Source organism: Leiobunum rupestre, chromosome 8 (assembly GCF_980474605.1).
Source record: "Leiobunum rupestre chromosome 8, qqLeiRupe1.1.hap1, whole genome shotgun sequence".
Taxonomy (NCBI): Eukaryota; Metazoa; Arthropoda; class Arachnida; order Opiliones; family Sclerosomatidae; genus Leiobunum; species Leiobunum rupestre.
Window position 1 is genome coordinate 16,031,878 of NC_143391.1, and position 17,545 is coordinate 16,049,422.

Sequence of the window (17,545 nt, forward strand, 5' to 3'; positions counted from 1 at the left end):
TTCGATTCGCTTTTGCATTGTTTTAAATTAGATTGTTAAAATGTATTTTCAGGCGGGGTGAATATACTTTGGCCAAACCGCGGGAGGATCGATGCGCGTATATCTCAAATTGATATTTTCTAAAAACAACAAACACGAAGGAGATTTTTTATTCAGAATACACTTTATTTATAGGGAGATATCCATAGGTACATTATTATTATATTTATTCCGGTTAAGACAATCATCTCAATGTTTATAGATTCACTGATATTCTTCGTCCATAAATTTGTTTTTCGGAAGATCTCGACACTTACAACGTGTATACCGGCAGTAGAGTACCACAGTCAGGAAAAATATTCTTTCGCGTAAAAGGTTCGATAATTCAGCCATTTTCATGCGTTTTATCACGCCAGTAAATCATTACTAATAAAATTAGGTTCTTCCGTAACAAACGTCGCAGTCTGGTTCTGCGCGAAACTCTTTCTACTAAATTCGGAAATTTTACGCCCGTTTGTATTTGTAGGAGAGAATTACCCGTTTGGGTTTTTTAGCTACTCCGTCTTTTGGTGAACTTTTCAAACCTAGGATTTATATTTCTAATTCTACGAACGCGAGGGAATAACGAATTATTGAACGTCCATTCTACGGCCACTGTTATTGTCCTTGAATTATCTACAATGTGATTTTACCAAAATTGTCTTCTACGACGACATTCGGGAATATCGTTCGAACTAAAATTTAATGTTTTCTTTTTCTCGAGGTGAATTATACAACGAGCGTTTTAGGAGGAAACTGAAAGTAAAACTTTTACCGAAGCGTAAATATTTCGCAAAACGGTATTTCGACAACGATGACAATTTGTTCGCGCGTTTAACCCGAGCTACATTCTAACAAAAACCATCGCGCGAACTGAACGAGAATTAAAAGAACGAAGGTTTTTATATCTTTAACGGATTTCTAAGCCTCGTAGATTTTTCGAGCGAATTAACCCCCGCAATCACGAGATTTTATTATTTGTTGTTGATACTGAACTTGACTTTCGAGCATGGTCCGTCTCCCGCAGACTACTCGCTCTTTTTTCATCGACGAGGAAACGATAGAAAATACGCGTTTTTCGACCTTCCAAAACAATCCTGGTGAAAAAGTGGCGAATGACGAGGACAATGGCTTTTCGATCCATTCGACCATCCTAATATTATTACTCTTTGGATCCTGGCACTCGCGCTCCTTTCATCATCAGCGGCATCCGCTTCCAGTTATCCTCACAATGGAAGAAGTCGTCGATATTCTCTCTGTCCCCCCTTTTTCCTCCAGGTTGCGATGACTTTCTCTTTATGCCCGCAGTGACTTCTTTTAAAGCATTTTCTTCTTCGCCGTACATTTCTTCTTTTCACGCCCAAAGGAAGCCTTTTATACGTATAGATAGGCGACACCCGAGATATCTCGCGAAAAAAAATCGCGGTTTTTGGAAACCCGGATAAACCGTTTTTTGAAACGAATAGGGAAACGCAAAAGTGGACGAAATGGGTCGAGCGGGTTTATTATTCGTGAGTGTGTTTTTTTTTACTGAAAAATCGTATTTATTCCGTTTATTTTCTCCATTATGTCGTTTAATATTGTCTTTTTAATCGGGCTCCGCGAGTTCCATTTTCGACACTGACTGAACGCGGACACACTAGAACGCGACTCAGGCACTAAAGGTGCGGAATGAATTATTTTATTATTTTTTATTACGTGTATTATTATTAATATACGGTTTTCGAAACGGGACGGTGAGCATCCTGAGATGCCGCGGAATCGTGTCACCAACGAACGGAACAGAAAATACGTTTCACTTCGCCACCTTTCTTTCCGCTGGAGAGCGCCAACGAACACGCGCCCTCTCGCTCTAACAGGGCGAATTGGGAATCGCTTTCCATTTGATCGGGGACGTCGTCGGATGGTCCATTAGCGCGACCGACGAGAGCGACCACCTACTCGTCGTGGTGGCGCCACCCAACATCCTCAGCAATCGAATGATGACCAAAATGAAGATGATCCACCGCACCGGAGATGGGAATGTGGATGCGGAACTCCGAACTTGAAAAGAGTCGGTGGCCAAAATGGATTTTTGTTAGGCAATGGATCGTTTACTAATTCGATTAAAGAGAAAGGACCGGGAACGGGGTCGGGGTCGGGATCAAGCGCGAAAGGGATGGAAGTTCTCTTAAGAGGCGCCTTTCCGAGATGCTTACCAGGGCTAACGTTTTCGCTGATGTGGAGTCCCGAGTTCTGTTGCCTGCTACCGTGGAACAACTCCTCGTTACTCATCTTGTACATCTTGGCGATGGTAGCCGTGCAGCGAAGTCGCATGTTGCCGTCCCGGAAGTGAGATTCCTTCACTACGAATCTGAGCAACAGGATGGACGTTTCGAGGCCATTCGAATGTAACGTAGTGGAGTACTCCGTCTCGTAATCGGTGGTGCCCACCTGAAATCATCATTGGCGATATTACTTTTAGGCTGCTATTTTAAAGTTCCACTTTAAAGAGATATTATTGAACGTCTTAAGAGCAGAGAATTTTACGATGCCTAACGAGTTTCGTACGTGGAAAGGCCGTTAAGTTTCCAAAGCTAAACTATGTTAGGCGTTTCATTCCGTATAAGTTGGCGACTATAGTTTTAAATAAAAGCGAGAGCCTCAATACGACAAACTAACTTCCATAAACCGCGATTAATTAGATAAATGCTCGTTTTACTTAGAATTGTACAATCTGTTGGCAATCTCAGCTCGTATACGGTATAACACGAAGAGGGCGTATAGAGAAAGCCGAGGCCGTTTATTAATTAAATTTACGTAGATCACGCGGACCGTTTTCCGAAACAACTCTCGGCCCTTAATTGCAATTTGACTTTGAATGAAAGCGCGCGGGGAGATGGAAAAGTCGGCTCAAATATGTTCTCTTTTATTTAGCCAAAAACTCATTAAGGCTACAGCGCCTCTCGTAATAAGATTTATGTAATGGTGATTTAATGTTCCTCGGGAAAGTCTATTAAGTAAATGACGTAAGAAACCGGTGCCCTCAAACCGCTTCTTCCGAGAATATCATTTTCAAGCGCGTCTCTATAGATATACCGCTAGAACGCGTTTGTAATCTCCGTTCTTGGTAAAAGTCTCTTTTTGGCGGCGAAAGAGTCATCATCTCCACGCTGATGGGAATACGTCTGCCGGGGAGATTAGAGGCGACGTATTGGCGACGCTGTTATTATAGAATAGAGAGAGAGAAACTTACCAGTTCCTCGTTAATGTACCATCTAAGAACCGCTGCCGGCTTGGACATGGCGGATGTGCAGTTGAGGGAGACAGTGTCGCCGACGTGGTAGCGTGCCAACCCTCCCGTAATTTTCGGACCTTCCGTCGGAAGTACTGAAGTGAAAAATTACGCGTACAGATTTCGTTAAAATCGACCAATTTTAGAAATATATTGTCAGCTGGTAGGATAATTTTATAAAATCTGTACTTGACAGATATGCCGTATATCGTTAAATCGCGGTAATCTTCATCGATGATTTGTCAACTAGTTAATCGGGCCCTCTTTAAATTCGGAATATAATCTTTCGTTTGGGCGAGAAGCGTTTAGTAGCCATAGATAACAGACCCTAATTTCGTAGTTGATTTCGCTCCTAGCTGCGCTGTAATGTTGGCAATTACCGAAATTTGCATCAGATTTATGCCTTCCAAATACTACTTGTAGCTCTAATATATAAATTGTAATAAAAATAATAATAATAATAAGCTATGTTTATAACCTGCATTGCAACAGGCCTAAGGTCCTTTTAACAGCGATACAGGGGAATTTAAACTTCGTAGGAGGTTTTGTGGTTAGCCCTGCCGCAAATAACCACTATCGTTCCTACTACCTATTGTTTTATCGAAAGAGGGAACCGAAGTACTCGGAGGAAAACACCTTAAATAGTCGGAAAAGCACGGGTTTATAAGATTTCACCCAGAGCCAGAAGGTGGGATTGAACTGCAGCTCCTCTATCGGCGATAATAGTAATAATCAGCTAGGCTAATACCCAACTTTAGACCTAAGTCAACCAGTGACTTTAATTCCGGTGGTCAGGCTACACTGCGTAGCAGGGTGGTACCACGCCCTTCACGCCACGAAAGTCAACAGTTCCCTACACTTACTATTACCGTTAACCTCAACAAGTTGTAATGGATAAGAAAAACCTAATAATTCGCCAGTGAGCAGAGAACTTGCAAACTCAAAGCAAAAGGAGCTGATCAGAGTTCCTTCCAATATTTCGGAAATATTTCGTAAAATTTACTAGATTTCAAGAAATAATTATTTCGATTTCTCGTTACTCGCAAACCCTAACGAATCTTCTATCGTCCATCCGGCTGGTCATTTAAATTCTAATATAAAATTACTGAATTAACTGAATAAAACGTGACGTTTCGGGAAAACATTGAATCTATAAGATATATAAGTACGAACACTTGTAGGTACGTTTTTAAGGCGCAAAGAATACCTAAATATTTATCAAGCATCAATCTGCACTCTTAAAAAAAAGCGGGTTTTAATCGTATATTAAGGGTATAATATCTGTAAAAAAACACTCTTTAATGTTAATTTAAACGCCCTAAAGGGATTTTTATTGTCCTAAATTAAAAACTTGAAAAGGTGTATAAAGGGTGTTATATTACCCCGTAAATGGAGTGATTTAACACCTCGTAAGGGTGTAGCTCCCTTAAGGCAGAAGTTTAGTACCCTAAAAGGAGTATTTTAACACTTTAAAGGGAGTATTGTAGCACCCTTACGGCAGTAGTTTAGAACCTTAAAGGGAGTATTATAGAACCCTTAAGGGAGTATTGCAGAACCCTGAAGGGGGTAGTGTAACACCCTGAAGGGAGTCATTTGGTACCCTTAAAGGAGTGGTCTTGTACCCTAGAGGGAGTAGATAATAACCCTGAAGGGAATAGTTTTATACCACAAACTGTTAACAAAGGAACCAAAACGGAGGACATAAGCACCCCAAACAGTGTAAATAAACACCCTAGCAGGAAAACTGCTTTTTAAGGTGTAGAATAACATCCTTTATAAACCTGTTAAGGTGCTAAATATGGGACAAGAAAATACACCCTTTTTTTTAAGAGTGTGGTTTCATTTTCGTGTTGTTCGAATACAATTCTACTCCAATGCTCTTAAAAATTTTAATTAAAAGCAAATTAATAAGGATTCTTAAGTAAAAAATAGTTAATTTGGAAGTTGGGAACTGTTTTTACTTTGAGCCGTTGCTCTCAAGCCTTTCTTCGGTAAAGGATTGGGAATTCATTTAAGCATATAGAAATTGAAACCTTATTATCAGCGCGCTTCGAGCAATAATTAAGCCTTGACTCTTTTTACGGTCATTTAGTAGAAAAATAAAAAGTGGCGGGCGGAATTTCGCTATTGGGGGCGGCAGCGGGCGGCGGCGGCGGGTTATGATCATTAAACGCGGCCTTCCACTAACGAGATATTCCATTGTTAAGCATTCGGGCGTGCTTAATGAAACTCTTCAAATGCCAACTTAGATGAATTCGCGATTAGCCAGAATCAAAACCTTGGAAGCGCTAGAACGCGAGAGTCACGAAAAGAGAATTACGTTTGAAGCAAAATGTCACTTTTATTTTATTTGTTTCAAAATATTTTTTTGTGTTCTTTCATTTCTTTGATTTAAAAATTTTGACTTTGAAGTAAAGAGGTATTAGAAATAAAATATAGGAGTGTGGGATTTCGAAATATAATACAAGTCCTTACTATCCGCTAGAGTTTAGCTTTTATGTAATGTAATTACGAACGCTCTTTTGATATCTAAAACTGGGCGACGATGTTTCGTAGATATCAAAAATTTTAAATAAAAATCGTTAAGGATTTTAAACCAAAACCTTTACAATCTCACTGTATCGCGGTTAGTATTAACTATTGAACTACAATCGTCGAAATTGGTAGTATATCCTGACACGCTTAATTTCAATTTCCCGTACAGCGCGGAAAATACCTTCTAGTAACATCCAGGCCATCCGCCTAATAGTTTCTCCTTTCTAATCTAAGTTAATAAGCGTTTCCTGGGCCCATACTCTTTTCCGTCGCCAGAAAGGTTTTTTATCTCCGCTTTCATTTCGGTGTTCCCCTCCTTACACGAACCCTTTACAGGGACGCCTTTTACGGAAATTCGTCGTTCTCGGTGCTCGGCAGAAGAGAGCCAATGGGCGCAACCGAGTGGAAAATCATTTTGGCGGTCCCTCGTAACAAATGATCTGTTATCATTATTTTGGACTAGCTTCTCTAAGAAAAAAATTGCCCAACTTTTCCTTTCCTTTTACTCCTTCGGCTCCATTCCCGTAGCAACCGAGAGAGAGAAAAAAATTGGAGGAGGCTAAAATTCTCCGTTCGATAGGATGAGGTTGAATTACCCGGCTTTTGATTTTTATCTCGCAGAGCGTAAAAAAGTCATTAGGCTTAATAACACTCGATTTAGGCTTAGTACCGATAGAACTCCCTCCATCCCCCTCTTTTTGTCTTTCTCATTTCAGCCGTGTCTCTCTCGCGCGCCTCCCGTAAAGCTTTTAAAGTCGGAAAGAAAGAGTCCGAAAGTATAATATTGAAAATTTGTCCCCCCGGCCCCGCCACGGCCCCCGTCCTTTCGTTGCGGGGCATTTTTAAATTGGGGCCGAGTAAATGTCAGTCGCCGTTGCTGCTTAATGAAGATGAATCGAGTCTTACCTAATACTTGCATTTGTTTCACTTCTTTGACTGTTTTGAAAGACGGCGATTCCGCCGAGATTTCGCACTTGTAGAAACCCGCCGTTTGCAGATCCACGTTCTTTAAATAAACGGACCTCTGAGTCGATTTGGCGAGCTGTTTCGGATCAAAACAAAAATTCGACATTAAAGGAGTGTCTCTGATACTTTAGTCAAAATAGGCCCATTAAAATAGTCTTTTATGTTTTTGTTTGTATAGATTTTTCTATATTTTATTATATTTATTATGATGGATGTGATTTAGATGCGTCCCGGGCCAAGTCGTGGGCTCCGGCATTCTCCATTGTCTAGCGGTAATTGTAAGTTATTATTTGGCACGTTCCTACAGTCATTCTATAGGTGTCTTTTAGAGCAATAAGAAATAATCTAAACATAGCCCAACGGCAGCGCTGTGGTGGCTGAATTGTGCAACTTGTCTACTGAAACAAAACCGCGCGATAAATCTTCAAGAGTAGAGTGCTGATATATTACAAATTTCGCGGGCTTAACGCAGAATGTGTCGTCCCTTATTTGTTATCTTAAAGCTAGAGTGTCGATACTGTAACTATTTATGTAGATAAATTATACTATACTTACAAGGACGGATTTGGGTTAACCTAAATCCGTCCTTGATACTTACTAATAAACAACCATGAAATAAGTGCCGATCATGGGTATAAAGGTATAATAATTAAAAGTTTTATAAAAGACAGATACTTCATGGAATTAAAAACATTTTATTTACAATTAGAAGCTTTCGGACCGCGGTCCTTCCTCAGCTAGTCAATAATACATTTTGAAGTTTAATTACATTTTTACGGTATTAAAGGTATAAAGTTTTGTTAAACACGAGTTTCAATAAGTGCCAGCTTTAAAAATACCTCTTTGTCGTGAATAGCGAAATAATAGACGCGTTCCTTGCCAATAAAACAGTAAACCTTTAATTATAACGGAATTTTATGGAGAATCAAAAATCTACACTTCTTATTTGAAAGATAAACATTTTGTCTCTCTTTTAAAAACTAAAAAACGTTAGCCAAAAATACACGCGATTTTATCCTCGCATTTTTAAAACGTGCGTGATATAAATGTAAGATCGCGCGGTGGATAAAAATACGAAAACTTTAGGTACATGTGTTTGGAGATTATAAAGTTATATATACAATACTAAACATTCCGCCCGCCTTGAAATAATTGATTTCAATTTACAAAAATGTTTAAGAAAAGATTTAGTCTAGGGGCAATTGACATAATTTTACGACGGGCCTTTTTAATATTTTGTCAGCTGTTCTGACTGAAACTACTCGAACGTGGTTGTCTTCTCCGGGATGAAGTTGCGTTATTCTTCCCATTCTCCACTTGGTAGGAGGAAGGTCTTCATCCTTAAGCAGCACTAGTTCATCGACGCGTAGATTTGGCTTAGGTGTTGTCCATTTCGGTCTTTGTTGAAGGCGCGACAAATATTCACTTCTCCAGCGTTTCCAGAAGTGTTGTAGGATTTGTTGGCCCAACTGCCAACGCGAAAGACGATTGACCTTTTCTGAAGTCAAGTCGGGTTCTGGGAAAGAAATGTCCGGGTGTTAAAGCGGCGAAGACGGATGGGTCCGAGCTTAACGCCGTCAATGGACGCGAATTTAGGCAAGCTTCTATTTGGCATAGAAGCGTTTGCATTTCTTCAAAGTTAAGAATTGTAGTGCCAAGAACTCGTTTCAAGTGATACTTCACTGACTTCACTCCTGCTTCCCAAAGACCTCCAAAATGGGGAGCGTTAGGCGGGTTGAAGTGCCAGCTCGTACCTTCTACAGCGAGCCATCTTGACACTTGTTCGTTGTTGTTCGCGGAGACGATGAATTTAATGAATGCTTTCATCTCTCGGTCCGCTCCAACGAAATTTGTTCCGCAGTCGCTGTAGATATCCGAGCATTTCCCTCGTCGAGCGACAAAGCGTTTTAAGGCTGCGAGAAATGCGTCGGTGGTCATGTCGCTGACCAATTCCAAATGAATCGCTCGCGTGGTAAAGCAGACGAAAACCGCAATGTAGCCCTTAAACCGGAGATGGCTTCGTCCTTTCATGAGTTTAAGGGTGAATGGGCCTGCGTAGTCAACGCCGCACTTCAAAAAGGCTCGTGCTGGATTTACCCTGGCCTGGGGTAGATCACCCATTAGTTGTTTCGCCGTGATGGCCTGTTGACGAACGCACGGAATACATCTTCGAATGTGGAAACGTATGGCATCGCGAAGTCCAACGATCCAAAAACGCTTTTGCAAGGTAGTTGCTAGCAACTGAGCACCTCCGTGAAAATGTTTCTCGTGCTCGTGTTGAATTAGGAGGTCGGTCAATTTGCTGTGTCTTGGTAGCATTGCTGGGTGCATTTGTTCATACGATAGGTTGGAGTGACGCAGTCGGCCACCAACACGTAGAATTCCTTTCTCGTTGAGGTATGGTTGTAACGATAGAATTTTGCTTTTCGTTGGTAGTTTCTTGTTTTGTTTGAGGCGGCTTATCTCTTCGCCAAAACTGTTGTTTTGAACGACTCTAATCCAATGAAATAAGGCCTTTTCGTTTTCTTCTCTTGATAGAGCACCAGAAATTCGTTCTTCTTTCACGTGGAAACAATTGAAAATGAACCGCAGTATGTAAGCGGTGACGTGAAGGAGTTTGCTTAGCGACGAATATTTTGTTAGTAAGGTTGATTCCATTTGACAATGCGTCACCAACGCGACTACTCGTCTTTCTTCTGACAAGCAGTTCATTGGCTCTTGTTGGTTATCGTTCTGTTCTCTTGTTGTTAGAAGAGAATCCAAGTCGTCAGGTCCATGCCACCACAACTCATTTTGAGCAAGCTCGTTAGCGGAGATTCCTCGTGAGGCACAGTCAGCTGGGTTTTTGTCTCCGGCAATGTGATGCCATTGAGCCTTCGGTAGCTTTTCGTGTATTTCGGAAACCCGATTAGCCACGAATGTTTTCCAACGTTGAGGTGCAGACTTCAACCATGCTAGGACGATTGTTGAGTCCGACCAACAATGAACGTCAGTAATTTCCATTTTCAGAGACTCTCTGACAAGTTGCATCAGAGAGGCGAGAAGTGATGCTCCACAAAGTTCCAACCTCGGCAGGGTGATTTGTTTTAACGGAGCGACCTTTGTTTTTGCAGCGATTATTTGCACCTTGACGCTTCCTTGGGCGTTTAAGGTCTTCAGATAAACCGTCGCTGCGTAGGCCTTCTCCGAAGCGTCACAAAATCCATGTAAGCTAGCTTGTGTAGCGTTCGCTTGTGAAATGTGTCGTTGTACGGTTATGTTTTCAATTTTTGGTAAATCTGTTCGAAATGACCTCCATTTATTTTCGAGTGATTGGGGAAGAGGTTCATCCCAATTTAATTTGATCTGCCACATTTCCTGTAGGAGAAGTTTGGCTCGAATTGTAACTGGAGTGAGTAGTCCCAGAGGATCAAATACTCTGGCCGTATCCGATAGAATTGTTCGCTTGGTGATTGAACTTCTTGATTGAGGAGAAGTAACCACGAACGAAAAGTGGTCAGTAGAAGGAGTCCAAAAGAGACCAAGGGTCTTCACTGATTCGTCGTTCTCGATTGATAGTGGTTTTTGAAGCTCTTTTAGGTTTGCGGGGAATGGATCCAATAATGCCGCTTCATTGGATGTCCATTTACGTATCTCAAAACCACCTTGAGACGTAGCTTGAATGATTTCAGCTAGAAGTTTCAAGGCCTTTTGCATTGTTTCTTCACCGGACATCAAATCATCCATGTAAAAGTCATTTTCCAAAGCTGAAGACGCCAGTGGGAGTTCGTCCTTAATGTACTGACTGAGTTGCTTTAAGACTTTCGTTGCCAAGTATGGCGCTGATGTGGTTCCATATGTGACTGTTAGCAACCGATAATCTTGCAAAGGTTCGTTGGGGTTAGTTCGCCATACAATTCTCTGGTAATCCCTGTCATCCGGGTGTACCCAAATTTGCCGAAACATCTTGGTAAGATCCGCTTTCATGACAATACGATGTTGAGGAAATCGAATAATCAGATTGACCAGGTCATCTTGAAGTTTCGGTCCTACCAGAAGCGTGTCGTTTAATGAAACGCCCGATGTAGATTTGGCTGATGCGTCGAACACGACTCGGACTTTTGTGGTGGTACTATCTTCTTTGAATACCGCGTGATGTGGTAAGTAGTACGGTTGATTTGTGATTCTGTTTTTGACATCGTCTGGAATGATTTCCATGTGTCCCAGAGCCAGGTATTCTCCCATGAACTTGCGGTACTCATCATAGAGGCCTGCGTTGAATTGTAAACGTCGTTCTGTTTGTAAGAACCGACGAACGGCCATGTGCCTGGATTCCCCTAGAATTGGAGGGTTCTTCTTCATTGGCAATCGTACGGTGAATCTTCCTGTCGAGTCACGCGTATGCGATTCTTTGAAATGCTGTTCGCATTGGGTTTCAGTTGGTGTTAACATTCTTCGAGGGTGGATGTCTTCGAGCTCCCAAAGATTCTTCAATTCATCTTCCAATTTGCAATGGTGGACCTTTATCGTCGGACTTCTTCCTTTTATGAGTAGTGGACCGGAAATTGCCCATCCGAAACGAGTGTTAAAGGCACCGGGAAGATCTTCTTTGCCCTTGCAAATTCCATCTTGCAAGAGACTTAGGTACACGTCCGCACCTAGTAGAATATCCACGTGTCCGGGGATATGAAACGTCGGGTCTGCGAGATTCAAGCCCTTTAAATGCTCGCAGGTTCTCGGGTCGAACGGACTGTTCGGTAGCTTGTCCGTGATCTTGTTCAGAATGATTGCCTCGACCGTCACCTCCGATGTGTTGCTGAGGTTTGAGCTGATGTTCAATATGACACTGCCTCGAGAGGTGTTCACTCCGGTTGCACCAATTCCGTCAACTGAAGCGTTGAAGCGTTTTCGTTTCAGCTGTAGTTGCTGCGTGAATTGTTCCGTTATGAAACTGGCTTGCGATCCTGAGTCCAGCAATGCTTGGGCTGGAAATAGTTGATCACCGAAACCCTTGACTTGGACTATTGCCGTTGCCAAAATCACTTGAGAGGTTCCGTTTAGGTCTCGAGAAGGGCATGAAACGATGCCAGAGATAGCCTTCGTTTTTGGCGGTTCCTTCTCTTGTACGTCTGGATGTAAAAGCGTATTATGTCTGAATTTACACTTTCTACAATGGCCAGATTTGCATTCGTTGCTTTGATGGTCAGTTCGTAAGCAGTTGAAACACATGGAATTATTCTTGACCATGTTCCAGCGCTCGGCTGAAGATGCGTTCAGAAATTTTGTACATCGGTACGTTGAATGGTTTTCGTTACAAAAGTTGCAAGACTAACTCAGAGTACCATGATGAGCTTTTGTACTCGGCCTCTGATGTATTGGAGCCTTGGATTTGGTGATTGCGATATTCGTAGGTGCTGGCGGGGCTGCTGCCAACGCTCTGGCCCGTTGATCCAGGAATGTTACGAGTTCATCGAAATTTGGCATTCCGTTCCCCCTCAGGGATAGTTCCCATTGTCGGCGAGATTCTGAATCGAGTTTTTCTTTTATAAGGTGTAGTAGGATGGCGTCCCAATGTTGAACTGGTTCTTGTAGAACCTTGAGTGCTCTTATGCATTCGGCTGTGGTGTCAATGAGTGTTCTCAAGGCTGACGATGATTCTTGTGAGACGTTAGGTTGATTGAAAAGACGTCTTACGTGTGCGTCGATGATTTCTCGTTTGTTGTTAAAACGATTGTCCAAGATATCCCAAGCTTCCAAGTAATTAGCGTCAGTTACCGGGATAGATTGAATGAGGAGTGCTGCTTCGTTTCGTAATGATGACTTCAAGTATTGAAACTTCTGAGCTCCCGTTAGCGATTCGTTGTTGTGTACGGTTGCCGTAAAAAGATCGTGGAACGGTAACCAATCGATGAAACCTCCGCTGAAGGTAGGAAGCTCCAACTTCGGTAATCGAACTTCGCTAACTGGCCTGCCTGGCCTAACTGGTGCATTGGCTGCTCTTGTGTTGGCTTCAGTGACCAACAAGACATTTAATTGCTCAACCCGAGCGACAATGGCGTTGTACTCGGTTTCGTGAGGATCGAAGTCACCTGCTGGATCAATGGTTTTAGCTATGCCTTCGTGAGATTCGTCCAAATCTTTCGAAAACTTCTCCACTCTATCCACGTACAGCTTCAATGCAACATCAGATAAATGGTCCGCTGTTTGACCTACTGCATTCTCAATTCTTGTGACTTGACCTTTGACAGCTTGTCTTTTTCTCACATGAGCATCCATAATGTTGAAACTCCAAAAAAATCGTTATTTACGTTGTTGGTTTTAGAGAGCTTGAAAGGCGAATCCTCGTCCGTACTTCACTATAGCCCACGGAAATGTTTTGCCGATTCGACGATTAGTTCGATGGTGTAAACTAGTTGGCGACGATCCGGCTCGACGGACCAAAAAATGTCGTGAATAGCGAAATAATAGACGCGTTCCTTGCCAATAAAACAGTAAACCTTTAATTATAACGGAATTTTATGGAGAATCAAAAATCTACACTTCTTATTTGAAAGATAAACATTTTGTCTCTCTTTTAAAAACTAAAAAACGTTAGCCAAAAATACACGCGATTTTATCCTCGCATTTTTAAAACGTGCGTGATATAAATGTAAGATCGCGCGGTGGATAAAAATACGAAAACTTTAGGTACATGTGTTTGGAGATTATAAAGTTATATATACAATACTAAACACTCTTAGTATGTAATTTTGTGGCGTCATCACAAAAAACTGACGTCATAGTAACATCTTCAATTTCACAATTTTTTCCTTTCGGGAAACAATATTGAAAATCGTGTTTTTTTTTTCTGATAGAACAGAATTTTCTAATCAATATGTAGATATTCTAAATTAATTATCTACAATTTTCTAATCAATATGTAGATATTCTAAATTAATTCTCTACAATTTTCTAATCAATATATAGATATTCTAAATTAATTAACTACAATTTTCTAATCAATATGTAGATATTATAAATTAATTATCTACAATTTTCTAATCAATATGTAGATATTCTAAATTAATTATCTACAATTTTATAATCAATATGTAGATATTCTAAATTAATTCTCTACAATTTTCTAATCAATATGTAGATATTCTAAATTAATTATCTACAATTTTCTAATCAATATGTAGATATTCTAAATTAATTCTCTACAATTTTCTAATCAATATATAGATATTCTAAATTAATTAACTACAATTTTCTAATCAATATGTAGATATTATAAATTAATTATCTACAATTTTCTAATCAATATGTAGATATTCTAAATTAATTATCTACAATTTTCTAATCAATATGTAGATATTCTAAATTAATTCTCTACAATTTTCTAATCAATATATAGATATTCTAAATTAATTAACTACAATTTTCTAATCAATATGTAGATATTATAAATTAATTATCTACAATTTTCTAATCAATATGTAGATATTCTAAATTAATTATCTACAATTTTATAATCAATATGTAGATATTCTAAATTATTTATCTACAAATATTTACAATTTATAATTTGTTACGGCACTAGGTTTCATGAAAATTGATAAACCTCGTCGTAATAGTTTTATAAATTAAAAATAATTCGATAAAATTTATTATTTTAAAACAGCAACATTTTCCACTAATGTGTATAAATGTTTATTTGTGTACAAGTTATTTGAAGACGAACTAACGTGACGGATTGATTTTAAATTTTTTTTAAACGAAATAAACGTTAAGCAAGGTATATAAAACCAAAGGTCCAAAGGTCAAGAGGTCAATACGGGGACTAAGATTCTGTTTCGCAAAGAAAAATAAGGGATAATTGATTTTAATATTCTACAAAAGACACTTAAATATATGAAGCGCGCATATTGTAACATAAAAAATTAAGACTTTAAAGTAATTTATAGTTTTTGTAAATTTTGGAGCCCATTCCTTAAATCGTCCTACAGATCGTAGAAATCTCCCTACGAGTCTTAAAAGTACTCAATGATTTTTTTAATATTTAAAGGTTGTTCAGACTTAGACGCTGGTTTCTAGTTCTACATATCCCAATTTATTCTAAAGTTTGTGACATCTCTACGCGTGAAAGAGCGCATTTTTTTCCATTGGCGGGGGCGCTCGGACGCTAGATGGGGAACCGGAATAAATAAGAATGAAGAGTAAATTTATTCTCGGTGGCAAAGCGTAGGATGGTTAAGAAAGAAGACGGCGAAAATATCCACGGTTTTCGTTCTCAATTTTCTCTTTGACATTTTTATCTTTATCGAGGAAAAGGCGAAGTGGAAGGGAAAGCCTGGAAGAGTCTCCGCGTCGAGAAAGACAATGTTGGTTGTAGAGCCCCTCCCGTCCCCTCCCGAAACTGCGCCTTTCTTCTCTGGCGCGAGGGAAAACAAGATCAGAAATAACTAGGGCCGTCTTCTCTACCGATGACCGTTTATTCAAATCGCTTCTGGCACGCGACACGAAAGGAGAAGCGAGGGGGAGAAGGAGGTATCCTTCCGCGCTCTTGTCGCTTCAGCTCGAAGCCAACCAGCGATGACCCGCGCGTTTTGGGGGAGAAAGGATGCTAAAGTAGGGGAAAAGGGGGGCGGAAAAAGAGTGGCGGGTCAAAGGCACGTACGCCCGGATGAATCTGCGGACTTTATTTGTCCAATTTGCTTCCCAGGAATCCGGCTCTTTCGATATAGTCTAACCAGAAAATGTCTCGGAGCAGCTTGCCATCGGCGATGGTCGAGGACATTTCGACCTCACCTCTCGCGGTTCTTTTTTATCCCGACTTTTTCCGTACGCTTCTTCGTCAATATAAATTGCGTGGTTCGCGTTTCTAAATCTAATTTTCCGCGCCTCTTCATTCTTATTAGCTCCGAAATAACGGCAACTCGTTTACTCGTCCCATTCGCGCCTGTACCTTCCAATTCTCGGGACGGGGACGTTCTCTACAAAATCAAAACCACGTATTTATTAACCGTATTCTGAAAGTATCCGAGTTTATATTATACGAAAAGGAGAAACGGAATTCTATCTCGATCCGCTAGATAGTCGTTTATAATTTTAATTGAGGTAATTAATTGGGAGAGTCCGTGTCGCGAGCGAACCGACTGCGCGGGTTTATACGCCGCCGGAAAAGGAAGTGCCACTAGCGATAAATAGACGTGGCTCCAAATGTCGAAAACATGTCCTTCTTCGTATGATAGGCGTCGGGCCGTGCTCTCTCTGGGAGAGGGGCTCTCGCTAACAAGTGGGGTTGTCGCGTGTCTGGGCCGAGCATTATCTTCATTACTCTTTGATTGACTGTATATAGGCCATCAATCGTGGCTCGCTATATATGGTTCCTTAAGAGTCGTTCCCTGTCTTTCGGCGAAACATTTCGCTCGGAGAGAGAGCGCCTTTCCTCGCCGCGATACCAAGGCCTTAGTATCCCTGGTCCGGCCTTTTCTGCGGCTGACACTGCCAAATAGATTATCTATTTGGCCACGACGCGTTCATATCGCTCTCCCTTCTGCCCCTTTCTCCTTTATATCGAAAGGGGACAGCGCTCGAGACGTTTTCGCCGAGTTTGTACGCCAGAGAGAGAGTATAAGCTTCCGCTTCGCTCGAGCGAGTAACTAACTGCGCTGGTGCTCCCCACCTCTGACTCCCCCTCCCCCTGGTGGTGCGCTCTCTCAGCGCTGTTTCGGGATAAGACGAGCGGCTTCCGCTTCCAGTAGTTCCTGAACAGATTTCCGCGGCGTATTTCTGGAATATTTTGGGCGCGCGGGGGAGACGACGCTGTTTCTCGTCGATTTCACGGGCTTTTGAGTTATTTAAATGAGGTTTCGATTGAAACTGCTTACGCGGTATAAACCCTTCGTCCGCGATCTTGGCATAATACGGGAGCAAACTCGTCCATCCGCGTCCGAAGCCCAGATAGAAAACGGGAAAGGAAGAGGCTGAACGGAAGCCGACAGTCGAGAATTTTGGTCATTCGCGAACAATAATCTATATAAAAGAGAATTTAAACGCCGCTTTGACTTCTATATGTTTCCTTCGCAGGGAGAAAGGTGCGTGTAACGGATAGAATTTTAAGGGTTTCAGTTCGTGATTTAGCTATAAATTTGAAACCCTGACGCTTAATTAAAATGAGATGCTTTCATTTTTCAACTTTCGTAAAGGATGTCTCAATAAATTCCTAGTTTCTTAATAAAAAACATTTTTCAAATTGAAAATAACGTGATTTCTCATTTTTCCCCTGGTAGACTACTTTACTCTGAACATTGATGCGCGGCGGTTGGAACACTTCTACAGGCATCGCGACCTATTTTAGACCTACATTTGTATTTTAAAACTACAACCTTTCAAACGGGTAAAATTAAACGCAAATATTGAAAATAAGTGGACTTACGTCGACTCTGACTCCTGGAATAGGCAAATACTGTCCGGGTGGCCAATCCTTTGGCACGTATCTGTAGAATTCGGTGTTGTTTTTATACCATTTGATGGAGTAGAGGTTGTCGTTTTCGAGATCGAAACTGCATCGAAGCTCCACCGATTCCCCGTTCACAGCCGGCGAAGGGACCTCCAACATCAACATTCGCAGAGCGGTGACCGTCGACAGCACTGCGCCGATGATAGAGAGAAGCGGCGCAGATTAAAAAAGATAAAGTGCAAAAAAGAGGCGTGAACAATTTTCCAACCGTAAATACATTTTTTAAAAGGCTATGAAAAATTCCACTCGCGTTTTTTATGGGCCTTCTT

At 41.0% G+C, this 17,545-nt stretch overlaps 1 protein-coding gene across 1 annotated transcript in view; it reads right to left on the reverse strand.

Annotated features, from left to right (window-relative positions):
• Positions 1 to 727: 727 nt before the first annotated feature.
• The window catches only part of LOC149932482 (cell adhesion molecule 4-like), a 105,102-nt gene continuing 88,284 nt past the window's right edge, over positions 728 to 17,545 (reverse strand). Inside the window, exons 3-7 of the mRNA XM_090156095.1 lie at positions 17,193 to 17,407; positions 6,734 to 6,869; positions 3,254 to 3,387; positions 2,217 to 2,451; positions 728 to 2,061 (exon numbers count right to left, since the gene is read on the reverse strand). Of these exons, the coding sequence (XP_090012221.1) occupies positions 1,871 to 2,061; positions 2,217 to 2,451; positions 3,254 to 3,387; positions 6,734 to 6,869; positions 17,193 to 17,407 (911 nt within the window). The 3' untranslated portion in view covers positions 728 to 1,870. The remainder of the gene's footprint in view (positions 2,062 to 2,216; positions 2,452 to 3,253; positions 3,388 to 6,733; positions 6,870 to 17,192; positions 17,408 to 17,545) is intronic.